A 22,478-nucleotide genomic window follows, 5' to 3' on the forward strand; every position below is an offset into this window, starting at 1 on the left:
CCCCAGTTCTATTTGGGTGTAGTTCCATTTGGAGTTTGGAGGTAAAAGCAGCTTAGTTTAACAAAAAGTTCCCCTCGTTTGATGATGCAGTGATATTCATACATCTCTGTGCAGCCTTTCTCAACAGCTGAAACAGTAACCTGAACATGTTTCCTTATACCTCCCCACCCAGCCCGCTCATTGCTCTGGGATCAAATCCAAACAGTCTGATTGCTGCCTTTCTTCTCAGGTGACAAAAACGGGCCGTCGCGACATCAGTTAAGAACAGCCGTATTTATTGTTCAAATCAGCCGCCCATCTCGTTCTGCTGTTGTTGGACAGGAAATAACAGCATGGTGCCAACAAAGCCGGGAGGAAACCTGCTTTCATTCCCCGTTCCTCCACCACCTATTTCCCCCGCGACGCCTCGCTTCTCAGCAGTTGTACGCTGAGCAGCCATAACCTTTTAAGAAAAAAAAAAAAACTAAAAGAAAAAGAGAGGGTATTATACTTCATGCAGTGAATACATCTCTAGTGGCAATGTTGAATGGCTTATGCTTTATTTCCCAGATTAACAGCTTCGCTCCTCATCAAGGGTAGTTTAAACATGGCTCCTGGAGAATCGCATTGCTTACCTCCCACCCCTTCAGTTTCTCCTTTTTATTTTTTTTTTCAAACCTTTTCCGTCCATAAATTTGGCGGTTAAGCCTCTGGTGAGTCCACAGAGATGAGGGTGATACATGGTTCATTGCACTGGAGTCCCAAAGGCCCTGAACAACCATTCACTTCTTCAGACCTTCCACTGCAGCTTCAAATTAGAAAGTTTTACTTTTTAAACATTTCAATTATCAAAAATAGGAAAAAAAACAGCAAAAATGTTTAGAAGAAAGTGTTTTGTATTGAGAATCTTGGAACACCTGTGCAGTTCCTTGTTGTATTAAATGTTGAAGAAGAAGTTCACAGACTTAATAAGAAATGCAGGTTTTTTTCTACATAAAAGAATTTTACTTACTGTAAAAAGAAGCTTGGTGTGGTGTTTTTTTCCTGATGTGTTTTTACATAACGTTCTGCACAAAAGGGAGTATGAGAAAACATCTGGTTCCTTATGGAAGATTGACTGAACTATAAGCTGCAGGCAACCCATGACATCTTACAACTGAACAGCTGCAATGCAAAACAGCACAACCTTGGCTATTCTGTGAACAGAACCGTAATTATACTACTCTATCCCTATACTACTCAGGGCTCTGTTTGACTAATGCAACCATCAATTATTCTTCATTTCAGCTCAATTATACGGCCACCATTGTTGCAATGAAGCAGGTTTCACTTTCAAATGGAAAGAAAGCCAGTTGTATCTCCACAACTGAACTAAAACAAAACAAAAAAAAAATTAATTACATACATATATTGGAAATGATTTTATTCCCCTTAATTGTAAATTTTTTTTTTTACATTTCACAGATAGAAACAACAGAAGGAAAACGATAAATGCTTTATCAGAATCTTTGCTAAGAAAAGTATGAAAAAGAATGTGTATGTGTTAATTATCTCTATTTATAGTTCTTTATCATACTTTTTCAGCATTACAAAGTCAAATTTAAGCATACATATGATGAATCATATGTATAAAAATAGTTTTTGTGCTGTTTTTATAAGCTGGAGGAAACCCACTTGTGTTCACTGTGAAGGCATCATTTCATACATTGCTCTAGAGCTGCTGCACCGTGGCATGACTCCACTTTTGCTGTTAAACTTGTCTTTAGATAAAAAATAATTTGAGTCTAGGATTAAAGTCCTAGAATCTAGAAGATGAAAAACAGATTTTCCTGACTAAGGTATAGGCTGGAAAAAGTAGAAACGCTCTGCCTCACATCACTGGTCACTGATCGCAGAAGTTGGGCGTTTGTTTACTGGGCCGATGCAGGTTGGTCAAGGTAGGTGCGCTCTGGAGCGGGATGGTTATCACTCGCATACATAAAACCATGATGACCGCCTGTTTACCAGGACAAGGAGGGGAATTCAAGAGAATTACTCAGATGTGCTTTGATAAATGGGAATGTCATTCTGGGAATTATTTTGATTAAAAAAATATCAGTATAACATTTTTAGAAGCTTAAAAAAGTTGATTACGTAATAGACTATTTATGCTGGTATCTTAAAGGAATTCCAGGCAGCCTTAACATTCGATTTCCCATGAATAGTAAACTGAATCCACATTAACATAAATTAATGTCAGTGTAACGTCAGAGTTTTGTTAAAGAGTTTTTGTTAAATGAAACCAAACAGTTTCAGCAAGACCAAAGAAAACGGAAGACAAATCAGGGAGAAAGTTATGGAGGTTTCAATCGGGTTTGAATAAAAAATTTAGATTTGAAGCTTTGAACTCTGAGGAAGCTGCAGAAATCCACAAATCAGGAGGGAGAATATCTCAGTAGGTCAGCTAGTAATCCTTCATTCTGCAAATTTGATCTCCTAACAAAAAGGGCAAGAAGAAAACCATTACATATGTTAAGCGACAAGTCTTGTTTGCAGTTTGTTACATAGCAATTAATTCTCTACTCAATTATATTAAATTCAGTTTATTTATATAGCGGCAATTCACAACATATGTCATCTCAAGGCACTTTACAGTTCACCAGATCATTAATCAGATGAAACCAAAGCATTAAATCTGTCAACATCCAAAGTGGCAAAACATTTACACTGCATAACGAAGCATGGTGAGGGTAGCATTATGCTGTGGGGTTTTATTTTTTTACCTTTTGTAGAATCGGTGCTTATAGTTGATGGGAAGCTGGGATGAAACTTTATTTGGGCTAATCAAAGTCCTGAGGGAAATCTAACTGAGATTTTTGTCAGTTCTTGATAACTGATATTTACTGACATTCTCAATTTAGTCCATCAGAGAGCTGAGAAGATTGCGACCAATGTTTAAGCCAACATTTACTTTCAGTGCGATTACTTTTACAGGGTACTCTTTTCTCTAGTTTAGAGACTAAATCCTGCAAAAAGGAGAATTTTCTTTTAAAAAGAAAGGAAATTGGCAGATGGAACTCTGAACTTTTCAGTTTGCTTTCATTAACTAAAAAATTTACTTGTGCAAATATTTTACACACACCTTAAAATGGTGCCTTTAAGGCTCGAGAAAGAGTCTAACAAATAACTGGTAGAGAATACGAGACATGCATCATCCTTTGGCTGATCTTGTACTGTAGGCCAATTTTTTCCCTTATACTGTGTCTCTTTAGGGATCACCTTTGCATTTAATTTGCGTAGTGAAAGAGCAGGCATCTTAGAAAACAAAAACTGAAAGACCTTCAGAAAGTGAGAAATAACTCCCAGAGAGACAGTATCATTATAGATGAAGAGTGATGCACATTTATCAGGATTAAAAAGACAAAAAAAATTCATCATGATAACACATTTCTTTATTTGATTCTCATGTGCTCTTGTGCAATTTCTAGACTTATACTGGAATAAACTTTTTTTTCTGTGAAAGAAAATAAAATTGACACTCAAAACATGTTGCTGGAATTCCATCCATGACAAACAAGCGAAGCAGCCTGACGTTCCCACAGAAAGATTTAAACCGAATCTCATTACATTAATGGAGACATTCCAGCTCAAAGCACCTCCAGCATCAACCGGACCACTTCAAGCCCGCGTTTTGAGATGACTCGGCTGGTACTTATAATACATGCGGGACTAATAGTGAGGCTGGGCTCCAACTTCAAACACAGGCTTTATAGTAAAACGTTGGCAGGAATCTTACACACACTCATACATACACATAACCCGACAACAAATTTCTCACATTTAATGTGCGATCCTCCCAACTAACAGCCTAAACAGACTTTGAAGTGCGTTCCACTTGTCCATTAATGGGAAACATTATTCAGGCAGTGTTTGCAGGCAGCTCCAAGCCAAAAAGCTTTACGCTGGAAACTCAATCTAAAAGGCAGACAGCTTGATCACAATGACGCAGAGGACACAGAACAGCTCCCACACTCCTGATCATACACACACCCACATGCAGTTAGCATGGAAAGTGAAAAAAAACAACATAATTTATTGACTTATTTACTCCTCTGCGTGCCTTAAGAAGCGAAGCCTAATGAAGAATCTTAGTCATGATGGGTGGAGCAGAGCAGTCTAATTGGGTTGAGGTTATATGCTGGTGCGAAGCACATTTCCACATCTGGGATTGTCTTGAAGGAAAGCCCGGCTGGAGTCAATGATCTCCTGAAAACATTTATTGTTATGATTAGAAGTAATTAGACTGAACAGTGAACAGGGTTGGCATATCAAAGTCATTTGGAAGCAAATGTTTTTGTTTTTTTTAAAGCCATTTATGTAGTTTTTTTTTTGTCTTTCAAGTCAATGGTTATTTTTTGTGTACCGTCTTTCATGACGAACCTCTAACTTTCTTTTCTGTTTTCTCTAGCATGCGACTGCCATCCTGTCGGAGCAGCAGGGAAGACATGCAACCAGACGACGGGCCAGTGTCCCTGCAAGGATGGAGTGACGGGGATCACCTGCAATCGTTGTGCCAAGGGTTACCAGCAGAGCCGCTCCCCCATTGCTCCTTGCATAAGTAAGATATTGGCCTCTTTCACAGACAGATACACATTAATATGTTGGTTTGTCTTGACAATCAGGACCTCGACCTTTGCTGAAACAGGGATTATCCTCCAGCAGGCCTTAATACAATCATTTATAGTGCTTCTTGTTTATGTATTCTGTTAGATTTGTTTTCTCTGTTGTTAAATATATAAATTATACATGCAAAAACACATTTTTGGACAGTAGAAATCTGAAACATTTCGCATGCTTTCCTATCCAGCCCCTTTACTCATATACATCTATATAAAATGCAGTGGCCTCCATTTCCTACAGAAATCCCCTAATTAGTAAATATAGTTAATTTTTGTGTAATTCGATATCACTTTGAATTCCGCTGTCCTATGAAGATCTTTCAGGTTTATTAGAGAACATAAAATCATAAAAATCATGACGAACTGCCTAAACAAGTGGTTCTAAAAGTGGAGGGCAAGTGACCCATTTTAAGAGTTTTTTTTTAAGTAAAAGTAAGCAGTAACATTATTTTATTTCTCTGGTTTGTTATTTAAAGCATATTGGAGTTAATTTTATTGCCAAATGTAATTTACTCACTTTAACTTTTTTACAGTCTGTTTAAAAGCAACCGTTTAAAGGAAACTGGGAGGGAAAAGGGAGAGAGTATGGTAAAATGGTGCAAAATAGTTGGTACTATGAATATCTCCCATCAAGGAACTACGGTAAACAGAAATCCAGAGCTGAAGTTAAATGATTTAAATTGTAGCACATTTATATGTTAGAATGGCCTAGTCAAAGTTCAGATGTAAATTTAACTGAGAAACTGTGGAGAGACATTAAAAGCTGTCTGTCCACATGTGCCCTCCATCCAATTTAACACAATCTGAGTTACTTTATATAAAAGAATAGTTAAAGGATTTCTTGATGAGTATGTGTACAAAAACTGGTAGAGACATAACCTTAAATCCTCACAATGCAGGACACACGTTAGCTACGTTTCCTTGTCCTTCCACTTTACATTTATTCATTAAATAATGTGAGCCTGTCATATTAAAAATAACACTTTGGTTGCAACAATACTTAAAAAACGATTGCACAAAGTCAAAGCTATAATAGATTACAGAATTCAATAAAATGTGCTTGTTATCAAAGTAACCATGACAACTTATTATTGTGTCCTAGTGCCATTATTTTGAAAAGATATGTAGCCGTTAGAACATGAGTCTGGATAAACAGATCGTTACGACTCGACTAACAGACCTTTGTTTGCCTTCAGCCCAGCTAACAGTGCCTCTCACAATAAATCTCCTTAACCAGTCCGAGGGAATGATGGCTGATATGTTTATTGGCTGTATCTGCAGCCTGCAGTTTCCAGACCCGCTGCAATAAACTCCATCGCCACCCAGGAGCAGAGATAGGCCACAAGAACCTGCTTTAGCTGGGAGCATCAAGTAGCTGGCTGGCATGAACAGATAAGATAACCCATGTCAGGGAGGACGCGGATGTGTTAGCTTTTGTTCACTGTGCAACCAAGGTTGACAATCCTGATAGAGCCAATTGTAGAAAGTGGACATGGTGTGGTATCGAAAAACAGGGATTTAACAAGGTACAAAAAAAAATGGGGGACAAACGATTATGGAAGATTGTGAATGTGTTTTATCTCTCATTTTTTATGGATAACTTTTCCTTTTATTGGTATGTTATACATTTTTTGCGATATCAACTTCATGCCAGTTCTGAATTTAACAAGACTAGCAGTATGCACCCTCTACTTGCAGGATATGGCAATCAGTACAAAGACAGGATAATTTATGGAAAACCTACAGAGTTGACAGAATATTTTAGGCATGATAAAATCAAAAATTGTCATGTTGGAACTCGAAACTGCAATATTTAATAGGAATTTCATGTGATTAAAGCTGTACATAAAGAGAATGGAAATATATAGGGGTTTTTTTTCCCAATTCCTTGACATAAAAAGGCCTATAAATTTTTAGTTTTAGGTTATTTTGGATCACCAAAACGATTCCCATTACTAAATGTCAGAATATCTAATCGAATCAAGTTTTATTTGTAGAGTACTATAAAATTATCCCGAGGCCCAAAGTGCTTTACAGAGAACAACGGGGTAAAATGAGAACACAGACTCAAAAAGACATAAATAAGAGATAACTAGAAAAGTACTTTGCAGATTTGCACAATCCTTTCAATTTGATGATCTTGCCCCATATTATGACTTTGACTTATAGCTAAAACTCTCAAACAATCTGGATCATTGCTGAATTTTAATGAATTGTTCCTTGGCATAAGGTGCAACTTTGTTAAAAAGAAAAAAAAAGTTACATAAAATCCATTACTAAGTTTTCAATTAATGGTAACAAACCAACAACTTTCCCTTTTCCTGTGTTTTTGTCTTCAGTAAAATACCTTCTGACTTTTTGAGTCCGATGCTGAAGCTGTCAATACTTACTGCTGCCACCCTCTGGTTTTGTGGGGAACTGCATGTTCTGCGTATTATCCCTATCTCAAAGTGGTATAGAATCTTTAAAAAAAAAATCCTGTATCCAGATTATGATCTAGATCATTACCAAAATGGAATGGATTGTTGCCATGAGGGGAACTCTGATAGAAATGTCATTAAAATTGTCCATGGGTTATCCTGTACACAGACACACTCTACTAAAAACAAATGGATAATGGCAGGAGGCACTGACCTCCTAAGCCAGGGATTGTGGGTTTGAGTGCCATCTAGGATGGCCTTCTTTTTCAGGGTGTGTGACCAAGTAGTTAGGGCTTTGTTTTGGAATCCAGAGGTTCTGAGTTCAAGCTCCACTCCCACAGACTGACATTCGGGGTCCCTGAGCAAGACCTTTAACCCAGTTGCAGCTTGTGGAGTTTTCTCCATGGGGGGCTATAAATTCAAAATAGATGTATACCAAAAACCATTCAAACGTATACTAAGTTATCACACCAGTATATTTATATGAATGCCAACAACAAAAAAACATTATAAAAACACTTTATAAAAACAAAACATAATTTCATGTACAGGTTTACTTTTTGTACATAAATCATAATTTTTTTAATATATAAAAAAAATTTATTTTCTGAGAATGTGTTTATTTAAAAGCAACTATGCAAATTAACAAACATCTAGAAAAAGTACAATATATTATGCTTTTCTAAAAAGCACTTTAAATCAGTCCTACCTGTCTTTATCCATGCTGGGTCAGATCCTGATGTTTGAAAAAGGAGGCAGGTAAAGCAGGATAAAGTGTAAGCCTCGCTAAATGATTTTAGCCAAGCTTTCTAAATTAAATTATAAAAATATATCTATATTTTTTATATCTTAATCAGTGTCAGGGCGGTGCCCTAGCGCACTCTATTGGCCAGCCGGCACTGCTTTAACCCCACACCGCTCCCCAGCTGACAGCATTAAATACATATAAAAATAGTAGTGGCAAATTTCAAGGCAAATATAAGTTTAAGAAGCCATTTAAAATCAGACAGAGAGATCGCCTCTTAATCTGCAGTTGAAGGTCATTTTACATTTAGAAAGGCACAATCCTCCTTCTAAGTTTATGATTGGTTTTAGGAACATCAGGCAGCAACTGATCAGCTAAGCTAAGAGAAAAGGAGGCTGCAAGAAGATGCAGCTCTGAGACGTAGGAGTAAAACCGTTAAGGGACTTAAAAGAACTTTAGAATAAATCCTAAAACATGCAGGGAGCCAGTGAACTGTAACTAAAACGGATGTTTTGTGCTCATATTTGAAAATAAAGGACATGCCACAGCATTTTTCTTTCTGGAGTGGAGCACTAACCCCCGCATACAGTGGGGTACAGTAACCCAACGGAGAGGCAAAGAAGGCATGGATTACTTAAAAAAAATAAAATAAAAAAAAAAATCTTTTTTTTATAAAGAACAGGTTTTATTTTTGCCAGCCACATTTTGCCAACTCCATGCAAGCTTTTCAGAACAATTTTGAGGACTTCTGGCCTTTTTGTTTGGACAGAACATGTGTAACTTGGGTTTTTAGCCAAATGTTTCACCTTTTTAGGTCTAGAAACAGTTTTTTATAGAATAGTAAGTTGACTCTGAAACACTTATTTGTGCCCAAGCTTTAACCTCCTGTCTGATGTAATGAGAGTTGATTCCATATTTCCACATGAAATAATTTCCTTGTAAAAATGACTGTTTTGTGAACTTCCTCGGCTCTTCCTGCGCTCAAAAACGATGCTACCACCCCTTTACTTCTTGGATTGGATGCTTTCCTCAAGGTTGCAAGATTATTGTCTTTTTTTCCACCAGTTGAGTCATCAGGACACAGGACATCCCTTCTTTTAGCTTTTGTACACTGTTATGTGGCTTTTCATGTTGTTTTTGGAGTAATTGTTTCTTCCTCGCTGAGCTGCCTTTCAGCCCATGTCATCCCATCACTCTATAAATGCACAATTTGGACTAAAACATTCCTGAATGCTATGATGGCTAGATATTCTCATTGTGTTATTATTCGAATTGTTTAAACAGGTGAACCTTTTGGATAATTTGAAATTGTACATAATGATCAACCATGAAGGTCCACAATTATCTTCCTGATTTCTTGGCTCATTTCCTTTGGTTTTTCAATGATGTCACACAGTGAAGCTCTGTGTTTGAGGTGTTGCCTTAAAATACACCCACAGCTGTGCCTTCAATTAACTCACATGTTTTAAATCACAGATTTGTGAGATACATTCTGATCTGGGCTTTCCTAGTTTGTTTAAAGGCAGATTAATTAAAATTATTTAAATACTCTATATTTGAAGAAGTAACATTCAGTTCTCTTAAGAATTTAGCTTATTATAATAATTTTAGTAATTCTAACTCCTATTAAAATGAAAGGGTTTATTCTGGTTTCATCAGACAGTGAAAGAAAAGGTTATTTGTAATTTTTTAGTGTATAGAAAAGTCTAGTTTCAGTTGAATGGGTGAAATTATGCATGGTACTCGAGTCTTTTTGTATGCATAGAAATCTGAAAAAAAAATCTTGAGCGCATTGTTTTAATTTTTTAAAATTTTTTATTTATTTATTGTTTTATTTTTTATTTTTTGCGCATTGTCTTTAAACAAATCTTTTTGATTGTCAGACCTGAATCCCAGTAGTGAAACATGGTGATGGCAGCATTATGCTGGGGGAAATCTCCTCCTACAATGAAAAGCATGAAATAGTCTTTTGTTTCTTATAAATGTCTACTCATATAACCAAAAACATGCATCTATTAAATTTGATAAATGACCTCATGTTTGTAAAAATGACAAAATGTGTATTTTTCATCTAATTTATACAGAAATCCCAGTTGCTTCCCCAACATCTACTTATAACAGCTATGAGGAGCCGTCAGGTAAGCAACAAATAATATTTGATTTATTTTAAAATAATCCAAAATGTCTCCTAAGTTAACCTTTTGTTTTCATATTTGTTACCCAGAGTATTTTATTTGTGTAAGATTTATTTAAACATGAACTAAACCAAACTGTCCCTTTGTCTGGATAATAGGTTAGCGTGTTTTAAGCACAGGCATGCTGTTTTCCACACTCCCAAACTCAGCCCCTGTCAGTGAGATCAGACTGCCGCTGATGTAAACTCCAGATATTTTGCCAGCACTCCCTGCGGCCTCATCGCCTGTATTCCCAGCCTGCCCAGCAGCCTCCCCAGAGTTTCAGCCCTAATCTGATTACATGCTTCATTTACACCAGTTTGTATTTCTATCAAGGCTGGCTGTGCCAGAAGAGAAGCCCTGCTGGATCTCGTTGTTCGTCTGTTCCGACAAGAGTCTCCATGTCGGACCAGTGACATTTTTGGATTGGATTAATTCTTTTTTTTTTTTCAAAAACTTTCCATTATTTGAAAAGTTTTTTAATTTTTTAAATGGTTAAAGTATTTTTCTTTTTAACATGAGGAGATTATGATCCAGGTTTATTTGAATAGCCCAACTCACCCCTGGTCATCGATCAGCGCCTGACGAATGTGGCGCCGCTGACTTCACCGAGCTTTGTTGCCATTCTTGCTTCCTGCTTTAACGAACGCTGAGGCTGTGAACAGTTTGGATTCCTGACAGAATCTCCAAACAGACACCACCCTCCAAATTAGGAGCGCCGCGGTCTCCGGGGATCCCGCAGAATGAACGTGGCACACAAAGGGGGCGTTTGTCCTCACAGCAGGAGATTGGAGCTTAATGAGAGCCGCGGGTGTGATGGGACACCCCGGCAATTGCACCAAGGGGCTAATGGGTAACGTCAGCTATCAAAGGGAAGCATGATGAAGGCCCCCAAGGGCTGCCTATAGATAAAGAGCACCCCTCCTTGCTCTCGACATTTCATTTGCATTGAAATCGAGCATGCTCGATATGGACTCGTCAATTTCATTTACTTTGGGATTTCCTCACTTATTATTTCTCCAGCACGCCCAGAAAGGAGCCGGGCATTCCAACCTGCTCCTTATACATGAATTCGATCCTCATCTCACGTCTCAAACCACTTTTTTCTCCCCTTCGTTTTTTTTTTTTTTTTTTTTTTTTGTGAGAGGGAGGGGGGGGGGTTTTTTTCTTGCTCCATCATTACCTAGGCAACCNTTTTGTGAGAGGGAGGAGAGGGCGTTTTTTTCTTGCTCCATCATTACCTAGGCAACCTCATTCACACAGAGTATAAAGGGGAAGAAAGGGAAAGACTGGACAGAGGGCTGGAAGAAATAATGAAGTTTGTCCATATTCAGGCGAGCTGAAAGGTCCCCCCCTCTCTCTCTCTGTACTGCCCCCCTCCTTTCTCTCTTAAGACTGCCCTGCCCAGTTTTCCCACCCCCCCCCGCATGAAAAAAATGCACAAGGCTTATTGCTCCAGCCCAGGCAGAATGGGGGTGCACTTGAGGATGGTCTGCTTCCAATTTGTGTTGGTCAGTGAAAACAGGAGAGAACAAATTATTTTAATTTTTAGCTTGGCCTCAGGTCCGACTATCAGCCTCCTAATTACAGAAGGTACCTGGCAAAATGTCAGCATTGCATAAAAGTCACAGATCAAGCCCTTCAGCAATGGAATCTAGATTCAGATGGGAATTTGCTAAAAGGCTGTACTAGCAGGACTAGGAAGATTCAGCCATTTGGCTGGTGTTAGAGCATGCACTTTGATTCACTATGTGGCTTTAAAGAGAGCTAATTTCTGATGGATCTCCTCCCCTCCCTCACCGGTGACCTTTTATGAAAGGGTGACCTTGGGGCAACCCGCACAATAAATGGCAGGACACTGGCGATGGAGCAGGCTGGAATGGGAAACATGGAGGCGTATAGTAGGAGCGTGCTGAAGACAGAGGAGGATGTGTGTAAGCTTTAATCTGTTTCACGCTGGTTGTCTGAAGGCATCCTTAAGTGTCTGAGAACAAAAGCAGTGGGACACTCAGCACGAAGGTTATAACCAGATTGTTGCACAAGCTAGTATTAAAACTCTGTAATTATTTAATTTAGGAGTGTCACTATACCTTGTCCATCAGACGTCAGCTTTACTTTTTCAAGTCAAGTAGCAGTGTTTCAGTATTTAGAGCCCCAGATATGTGGGAGGGGATTTTGATCTAATAGTAATAGTAAAAAATGTAACACTTAGATCTAATAATGAAAAATATATCTATATATATATATATATATATATATATCTATAGATATATCTATACATATATATATATATATATATCTATAGATATATATATAGCTGCTTCATTAACTGTTACCAACATAAAAAAACATGAAAAAATTAGGGATATTAAATAGTCAGAACTTACCTGTGATATTTCCCCAACATTTTAATTACTGATTTGGTTTTTTTATTATTTGCAGAATACAAGCTATCATGATTCAACTTCTCATCTTATTATATGGAGTTAGGATTTAACTCCATATCAACCCTAACCCTAACTTCACGCCTCAGATTTAGCAGGAATTTGGGGAATTAAGGACTTCTTTCCTAGGTAGTTGTCCAACCAACGTATTGGTTACAACTACCAATAGATATATAATTAGGTAGTGTTTTTAATCTAAGTGGAAAAGGGGAAAACAAATAAATATTGGTCTCTTTGTCCAAAACATTGGTTAAATAGTCTTATAACATTAAAAGCAAGGACTTTGGTGGCAGGTAAACCCCTTCATCCAACTCCACTGTCCTGCTATTACTTCTTAGAATTTAACTAATGTTAGTACCAATGTTACCACCAGGTTAAAGCCAATATTCGCATGTGGTGCATGTACTCATCACTGTCATTGATCTCTAGGTCCATAACTATTGCACACTGCAGTTGACTACATCCAAACATTCAGAGTAGTAAAACATCAGTTAGTTTTTATTGGTTGTTTAGTTAACCAATCAAGTTGGTTGATCAGAAACCAAACAGCTTGGTCAGTCTCAGTCCAATATATTGACTAATCAAACCAAAATTGGTTTAACCAACTAGATTGATTGTTTTTCCCCACCAATCCATTCTTAGAGCGTGGAATTCACTGTTCCGCTGTACTTTACTTTTCTGGAAGGTAATTATTTTTTTGGTTTGTTTTGTGTATTGACACACCTCTAAACAGGACCAAATATAAAGATTTAACAGAGATATGTATCCAGCTGAATCTCACCGGGTCGCAATTTAAGATGTTATAAGGAGATTTTAGTAAATACAATGACATTGACAAGCATTGCTAACCTATACCTTCCCTCCTCTTCCTTCCCTTTCGCCAGATTGCGAGTCCTATTGTAAAGCCTCCAAGGGAAAAATGAAGATCACCATGAAGAAGTACTGTAAAAAAGACTTTGGTGAGTGAGTCTAGTGCACAGGAATGTGTGCTCACATATGGTAGGCAGCAGTCATGAGGTCAAATGCCTCAATCATTCAAAGCTCAATGATGTTCAATTCATGCCCTGTACCTTCATCTTCATGTCTCCATTGATGACTTACTGAAAACATAACTGGGCGATGTCGGGTTTTACTGATTAGTTCAACATATTTTCGGTCTCTGATGTGGTATTTGGTGTAGTCTGCCCTTCAACATAGTGTGTTTTTAGAAATACTATCACAAGTGGATCATTTTTAAGCATGGACAGTAAACACAGAGCTTTTCAAGATTTACAAATGTTTGCCAAAGTTCTGACCCTGGTAATTTTCTCATTTTCTGTGCTGATTATTCCGATCTGATCACAACTCAGAGATGTTTCCATTGACATATTTCCAAGCCTTATCTCTTGTGATAACATTCTGGGGACTTCTGAAGATTGAAACAGAAACAAGCTGAAATTCTTTAAGAAAAACATCAAATCAAGGAGGTCTGGCCACTTGTTCCAAATAAATATAAGCAAATACATGAGCTCAGCTCTGCACAGTGGGGATATATAAACAATAGCCCTGTCCAGCCCTGTTTTTAACTAGTTTAGTTTTCTACTACTGTCTTTCTCTACCTTGCAGAGTTTATAAGCCTTTTTACTGTTCTAACTACAAATATCATGGATGAAGAAAGCTTATGCAGAGGGATCATAGACAACAGTGTTCTTACTGCATAGTTTTTGGTTTCCTTTAAAGCCAAAATTCATGTAAAAACTTCTAAATGCACACTTTTTTTTGCATTCAGTGTAGTCATGAATGCAATACAATTTAGGTTTTTGATCAAGTGTTTTACAGTTATGGTTGGCATGGTGGTACACTGTTTAAGATTCTCCTCGCTGCAAAAATGTCCTGGGTTTGAGTGCTGGGGTCGGCAGGGGGCTTTTAGTGGAGTTCATGTGTTTTCCTACGCTTCCACTACTACCAAAGAGATGGGCTGTGTCCGAATGTCCGCCCTAATCACTATAAAGGGCACTATATAGTGGTAACGGCATTTTAGATGAGTGTCCGAAACATTTGGTGGATAAATAAGTAGTGGACTTGAAAATTCCCATAATGCACTTTGTGAGGAGAGCTCTCCTCACAAAGCATCATGGGATTTGTTGTCACAGTGGCTCGCTGTCACCTACAGCTGTTGCTACCCGACAGCAGCGTCAAATATCAAAGATGGTGCAGGCACCGTGCAGGTAGGCGGAGTCACGAGACCAACAAGGAGTAAAAAAAGTAGTGCACACATCTGCAGCAGCTCAGGCTAACATTTGATCCAACAACTGTACCCTGTATTTATAATGGCGTATAAAACATCTTATCTTAGTGGATTTTTTAAGAAAAACATTAATGTCAAAAATATATTCAGGAATTGAGCTGTTATAAAATAAGTTTATCTCCGCTTTATTGCTAATTTTCTCAAGTTTATAGCTTAAATTATACAGGCTTAAATATATACAGATTCCCCCATTTGTTTGGTTTAATGTCCCTTAGCATGTTGCATAAAAATTACTAATTTAGGTAAATCAGAATATATAAAAAAAATATCCATCTAAAAGAATAAATAAAAATAAAATTAGGTGTATATATAAGGATGATATATTCAACAATAGGATCTATCAAAAATCTACATCCAGAAAATATATTCAAGTATGAATTGTGTCAGATATGCATGTGGAATATCCATATTGCGGATCAGTTTTACATGTGTATGTAGGGAGATCCAGTATTGGGATCTATCACAGATGTAAATTCAGGCACTATCCTTCTATAGTAGGATCTGTTACAGATTCAATCCTTCCATATAACCTTGGAATGTGACCGATACATAAACCTGTGTATTGTTGGGTCCACTTTGCAAAATTCACTAAACCCACACTATTACAGTCCGCCTGCAATGCCTGAGTTTAAAGCAGTGGTTTCTTTTCAGACTCGGCCCCTTCTGATTTAGAAGACAGCCCCTCCCTAAATTTTTTAACAGTTGAAAAAAGGAAAATCAACTACAGGAAATTTAACTTGAAAATGAAATAAACTACAACCTGCCGCAAATCACAAAACTACAACTTAAAGTGGATTCACACTGAGCTCGTTCTGGGTGTCAAAGCATCTGATTTACATGCAGAGTCCATGGGGTGCAGTGTCAAGCATCGGCAAGAGGTATTGCAGCGCGTCTGAACATCATCATTGGCGCATCTGAGCATCCGGCCAGCCGAGTGTCGGAGCAACAGAGACGATAAACTACCAGTTTGCAGAGCATTGAAGAATGAAAACATTTTGACCAGGGTTTGGCCCAGCGTAATTTTGGCATTTAAGGGTTTTGATGTCCAGATTGCGTTTGGTATAAATGCACTATTATAATTTAAACTAGTTATTTTCTTTTTTTTACTGTGCAGAAGAATTCAACATTGTTGTCAATACATTATAAGATCAAGCAGGTACCTTACAAAATGGGTAATTTATTTAATTATTTCATAATTAATTATTAAATTAGTTTCCGAGGCCACCACTGTAGTTACACTAAGGCCCCCTGGTTGTTCACCCTCCACTTTGGAAACCATTGCTTTAAAGGTTTTCGGGGGGGGTTTCTCACATATTTTTTCCCTCATTTTATTTGACTTGGTTTCTTTTTTTCAGCCAACTTGTGAAATCCCCAAAAGTCCACAAAAGGGGACCAAAAGACCTTTTAAAATCATTATTATGGAAGCCTCAAAAAGTTTAAATGCTGATAACATGACATATATGTGAAAGAATGAAATATAAAAAGTAACATGTATGCCTCCTGATATTTTCCTTCAAGGAGGAGAAATCTCTAATAACCATCAAGTTAAAGCAACTTTCCACTCACCTATCTTATGTTTTCCCTTATCCTATCGTCTACCTCAGCCAGCATGCAAGATTGCAGACAACAACCTGGACAAGTTATTAGTCTGTTACTGAGATATCAGACACTTATACCAATTACACAGACAGTCGCAATTACTGTAGGAACGACCTTAATTGACCTTAGAATGACCTTAACACCCATGCATGAGAAGAACATTTATCTGCATCCTGCAGGACTTTCTTGCTGTGAGATAGCACCACTAAAAGCTTAAAACTTTTTCAAGCAAGTTTATTTAAATATACATAAACATACAGTATTTATTTGATCCTTATGGGTTACAGTCAAGTGACCATTTAAATATACATTTCAGGACTGGAAAGAGATTCAAATTTATTGCTTTGTCTCACTAGTCGTAAAAGAGGCAGAGCACCGATGTCTGAATTGTGCTCATCTTGTTGCAGACCTTGTAAAAGTCTAAAAGAAAAATGTGACACCATGTGAGTATGCTTGGATAATAGAGAACTCACTCTACTTGTGGTATTTCAGAAGACGGCGAGGCGTTTTACAGCAAATCGGAAACAGACTAAAGAGGTCATAACACAGCAGGGATGTAACGCCTTCAGTGACTGGAGGAAACACAGGAATTAAACGCAGTGCTTCAAAGAATCTGCTTGATATCATTTTACAATGCCATGCAAAGGAATTCACATCCACTAAATTTATTGAAATGTTCACCCCTATCAGGTCTGAATCCTTGATGCATTTTGTTGGGATTTTATGATTTACATCAAAATACAGCCATGTGTACATTAAAGCAGAAAGATTAAATAAAAAGGAAAAAGAAGAAAAAAAAAAACACGCATTTGTATCCAGTCCTGATAAAAAAAAAGAATAAAAAAAAATTCAAAAGGCACCACATAAATTCAAAAAACTAATCTCAGTATATGACACTGTTGTGTCAAGGTAAGTTTCTCCATTACTCCAATAAGTTTAAAACAACCCTAATACTAGATCAGAAAACATTTAAAAATTATGCTCTGGACAGATAAGCGTTTTCAGCTGAGCGACTTTACGTGGTTGGACTCGGATCAACACAGGATTGCATCATCGCACTGCAGCCATTTATTTCTCAGCCTTTAATAGAACAATTGGCCAGTACTACTTTGCTTTTCTTTGTCTCTATCATGACTAAATGATTTCATATATTTAGTTTTCAGTAATCATTCAGTCTGTATAATTATTATAGCTGTTGATTAATTATATGAAAAGAATTTTTATGACATTAGAGTCCAAAAAATGTGATCCACATTGTGCACCTTTAGTCTTTTACTTGCAAACTCAACCAGATCTGTTTTGTTTCCTGAACGATCTGCTCTGGTTCAGATTAAAGTGGATGCGTTAAAAGAAGAACAATTGCATATTTTAGAGAAGCAGTGAAAGCTGCCCGTATTTAGGACACTTCAGAAATGCATCGTAAAATGAAGGTAATGTAAACACTCTAAAGCTAAAATAAAGTTGCTTCTATCAGCTACAAAAGAATGACGCATTGGAATTGAAAGGTAATACCACCGATAAACAATTAGGCCTACATGCAAAAAGGCTAACTGTGATACACAGTGGTGGAAGGTCAATGCTGTGGGGAAGCGTTTTTGAGTTGATGCAAAGCAAAATCCTGGAGGAAAAATGTTTTGACGTTTAAATCAAAAAGTTTAAAATCCACAAAACACTTTTTCTGTTTGTTTTTAATGGTTTACGGTACTTCTATTAAAATACTGTAAAAAGTTCCAGAGGCACTAGAGTTGTTTTCCTGTCACTCCTACACTTTTCTCTTGTCTAACAGAGAAACATTTGACCATTTGGAAAGTTATTACATGAAGCCAAAGGACTGCCACCCACTACTAATGTTAATGTTATGCTTTTGTGAAACAGCTGCTATGCTAAGAGGCTACAGAAGGATCTCACACTGCAGGTTCATTGCATAAGCAGGTAGCAGACTAACAAACCGGCCCTCTTTAGCTTGTCCGACTCCCACTGCTACTTGATAAAGAGCAAAATGCCTAAAAGGTTTAATATTCTGTGCATTAAGTGACCTTGAGCACAACCATACTGTCAGTGATGTGGTTAGATGGTTCCAATCGGGGTTGACGAGCTCCAGTCCTCAGGAGGATGTTTTAGATCTGCTCCAACACAGCTTATGTTAAAATGGGTTTAAGTGGGTTGTTCTAGGCAAACACCTAAACCTGCAGAATAAAAACTCCTGAGGATGGTTTAGATCAGTGCATAATCTTTAGAATGGAACAGGCAAAGTTTGAATCTAAGTCCAACACAGAATCGGTGAGGATACTTTACGTAAAATGGATCATTGGGGAAGTTTTGTCCAATTTCGCTGATTTTGGAGATTTACACAAAAAATGGCTAATGATGTGAATTTTTACATTTTGGAGAGACATACCAAAAAATAATAATGTGCAGATGGACCTGCAGTGAAAAGTGGTTCTAAAAAGTACAGCAATAAATGTGATCAATTTCCATCAAAGTGATGGAAATAGAAAAAGTTTAAAAAAAATGCTTTGTTCTGCAGAATAAGCGGTAGCTTTTGGAAGAGTCATACAGTAAAATAATTTGCCAGTTTCAGCCTGACTGGATCTCTTTCTGAAGTCGCATTCAAAATCATTATCAGCAAAAGTGCATTAGCTCAACAGAGAAGCAGATTTGCTTTCCTTTTATATCGTCCAGATGAAAACCGGCCAAATGTATTTTAGTCTCCTCACAGCTGAGTCCGCACTAATTCAGTCCATTTGCAGCATTTGGAGATGAAGCCATATGTAGTCATTCTTCATATTTCCATTGACTTAAATCTTAATTGTCAGGAATGAGAGCAGCAGTGCACCTATAAATCTGTCAGGCCGGTTGAAGCAAAGCAAAGCGTGCGTGTGCTGCTGGATTCCTCTGAAGCGGATGATTTTATCCCGAGTCGTGTCGAGGCTCAGCATGCGTTCCTTTTACCGTGGTCTAATTCATTTCTCAGGCTTGTCGCCCTGCTTTTGTGGGGCTTCTCTATTCTTCTTCAACCCCCTGCATGTGAGTGCTTATGCAGGCCCCCGGGGGTCACGGGAAGGGGCCCTCTGTTTAAACACAGTTGTGCGCTTTGCCAGCACCGAGCATTCCTCGGGGCACAAACAGGTGGTAAATTAAGCAGACGGTGACGGATTGCCACCCCAGAGAAAAAGAAATATGTTTTGTTTATTCAATTTTTGTTTTTCATCACCGCCGTAGCTACGGAGACGGGAGACACAAAGGGATTATATTCCTCACCCACTACTCTTCAGACACCCTCCTCTGCACACACGTACCCTCCCTCGTCCCGCCAGAAGGACAATGAATCAAAAGGGCCGCGTGTTTACCGACGCTCCGGGACAGTGCTCAAAGGCAGGGCCCCCAGATCCCCTCAGCCACCTCTCTGCACTCACCCAAAGGGTAGCAGGTCCCTGATCGTTCACTTAGCCGATAACCAAAAGAGAGAGCGGCTTCTGTAGGCTAATTAGGCGAGCTCTAATTTCATTAGCTCCCCGCGTTTATTGGTGGCATGCAGTGTCAAACCGCAGCTCACCCAGAGAAGGTCGGCTCGGGTGGAAGTCTGGCTGTAAGGGAGACTTTGTCGGCCGCCATTGTTGGAACCTGAGATCATCCAACACTTCCTCTGATAGAAACACAGCACTTCTTTTTCTAACTGGTGTCTAACCAAATGGCACATGGTGTGTGTGTGGATTTGTGTGCGTTTCAATACACCCCAAGGTCTGAAAACATACTTGAGAGTGAAAGCAGGAAAGGCGAGACACTGACAGGGAGCATGGGCCCCTGTGACACCAGCGGGTCTCCTCTACTGAGTCCGTCAGCGATCCCTGTCCCTGCTGGATTCTCACGCTGTGAAGTTGGACTGAGTTCTGGGAGCAGAACCCCGGACAGCTCATGAGGTCGGAAACACATCCTGATTCTCCCTGAGCTTTTTCTGTTGCTGCGAAGACGAATAGTTACCCCCCCGTCCTGCTTCTACTGCCCACCCCCACACCCTTTATGTGTCGGGATGAAGGAGAGGCCTGCAGTGAATGGCAGGGCTGTGAGAGCTCGCTCCACTCAGCCCCACAGACCTTCTTTCTCCGTGTGTGATTTGCTCACAACATGCACTGACGAGAACACACTCGAACACCTCGATTCATTTCTGCTATTGGCAGAAGTCCACTGATAAAGGAAAAAAACAACAACCCCATTTTAAAAGAAAATCATATTTTTATTCTGCCTTACAAAAGCATTCATCACACTTAAAAATGTTTCCGGTTTGGTAATATTACAGGGATGAATTTTAAACACGCAGTTTTATTTCATCAATCTCAAAAGTATAAGCACTCTTACACTTAGAGACTTAGACAAACTTTATTGTCGTTTTATATACACAGGGTGCATACAAAATGAAATTTCTTTACATACAGCTTTCCAACAACGAATTAGCAGCACCTCTGAGCTAACTAGCATTTTGCAAGATTTAGAGTTTTTTTTCTTTTCCCTATTTCAGCTTTCATTTGATCTATTCCCATTAACTCTTAAAAGTTAAAGGAATCCACCTTTTTTGGCATTTGCTTAATCACATTTAGTTACTTTAACACAATTGTTTCATGTTAGCAGGGTAGAACATAAAAACAATTTTTTTAAAGTAAATAAATATGATTAAGTAAATGCCAAAAGCGGCTGCATTATTTTTTTCAGTGTTGTTTTACTGTTTGGGTGATTGAGTGTTTGATTTCCCAGCAGAATCTGATGAGACAAAACCAATCTGACCAAAGCACCTTCTTCCAAGTGTTTGATAGGTCTCTTATAATACTGATGTAATCCCTTTTTGCAAGGCAAGGCAGGCGAGGCAAATTTATTTGTATAGCACAATTCAGTACAAAGACAATGCAAAGTGCTTTACATGATTGAAATATAGGAAAATAAAACAGAATCAAAGCAAGGAAAAAAATAATAATAAAATAAAAAATGCAGAAACAAAAAAGAATATTAAAAACAGTTGGACTAAAGAAAAAAAAAAAAAAGTTGAACTAATGAAGTTTCAGTTGAACTGTTTAACTAGAACAGTCGAAGGCAATCCTAAATGGAAAAAAAAAAATCCTAAACTTGCGACTGTCTTTCAGCAGTAACATTCTTCCTGCCACTCTTTCAAAAAAGCCAAATTTCAGTGTGAAAATCGACTAATTGTTCGGTCAGATTATCCTCCCAGCTGAGCTATTGACCTCTGCTTCTCCTCCAGAGTAACTATGGGTATATGGCATGATTCCCTGATTATTGTAACGAGTGCTATGGAATATGTCCAAAGCTTGTAATTTAGCTAGATTTAAAGCCTACTAAGAAATTTACAGTAAAATGAACCAAAACAGTTGCTTACAAACAATTAGTCTGCTCCATTATCAACGTCTTATTCCAGTTCTTCTCTCTACAAACCTAGAGATACAGAGTAGAACTGCTTTGTTGCAGCGTTTAACACGTCTTTACGTCCTGGTTCCTGAGCCAATCTTGCGAGGTTCTTGGGGTTGCCAAAACCGAGTGCAGCCTGCAAACCAGACAAAAGTCTCAGGAGTATCTAAGAACCCCCAACATCCTTCAAAAGGATGGCTTTAATTTAGGGGTATCTGTATAAAAGGGGTCTGATGACAAATGCAAGTCACTTTTTTTTTTTTAAACAATGTTTTATGTAAAAGATTTTATTTTTCTTTCACCTTACCATTAAACTCTTCTCGGTGTTGTTCTGATACCTTTAATTCCCAAATAAGATGCACTAAAGATCAAGGGATAGGAAAGCTTTGTTAATGTACAGCTAAAAGGCTGATTGGCCAAAACCAGAAATAATTTGGACATGTTTTTTAGATTTGGTGTTGAAATAAAATCACTAAATTCAGTATTTCTCAAATGAAATCTCTTTTAGGTTTAAAAAAAATCCCACAACCCCCTTACAGCATGCATAATTGGACATTCCTGGTTAAACTCACAGAACAAAGTACTTCACTCCAAGCAAACATTAGCCTCAATGCTGTTGAGCTGTTTATCCCTCTTGCTGCAGTCAGTGTGACATCATATTAGTTAAATCTACTGTGAGCTTTGCTATTTCCCGGGTATGAAAATGTCAACCACAAGCGTTGCCCCGATAGGTACCAGGTTTGACGTGATTTATCCTACA

The 22,478-nt window shown here is 38.1% G+C and overlaps 1 protein-coding gene across 1 annotated transcript in view; it reads left to right on the plus strand.

Moving 5' to 3' along the window:
• Positions 1 to 22,478, plus strand: part of LOC107094642 (netrin-1) — a 69,532-nt gene that overhangs the window by 42,222 nt on the left and 4,832 nt on the right. Inside the window, exons 4-6 of the mRNA XM_015390392.1 lie at positions 4,427 to 4,576; positions 9,887 to 9,940; positions 13,305 to 13,379. Of these exons, the coding sequence (XP_015245878.1) occupies positions 4,427 to 4,576; positions 9,887 to 9,940; positions 13,305 to 13,379 (279 nt within the window). The remainder of the gene's footprint in view (positions 1 to 4,426; positions 4,577 to 9,886; positions 9,941 to 13,304; positions 13,380 to 22,478) is intronic.

The sequence above is a fragment of the Cyprinodon variegatus genome, unplaced genomic scaffold (genome assembly GCF_000732505.1).
Source record: "Cyprinodon variegatus isolate N-32 unplaced genomic scaffold, C_variegatus-1.0 Scaffold495, whole genome shotgun sequence".
Classification (NCBI taxonomy): Eukaryota; Metazoa; Chordata; class Actinopteri; order Cyprinodontiformes; family Cyprinodontidae; genus Cyprinodon; species Cyprinodon variegatus.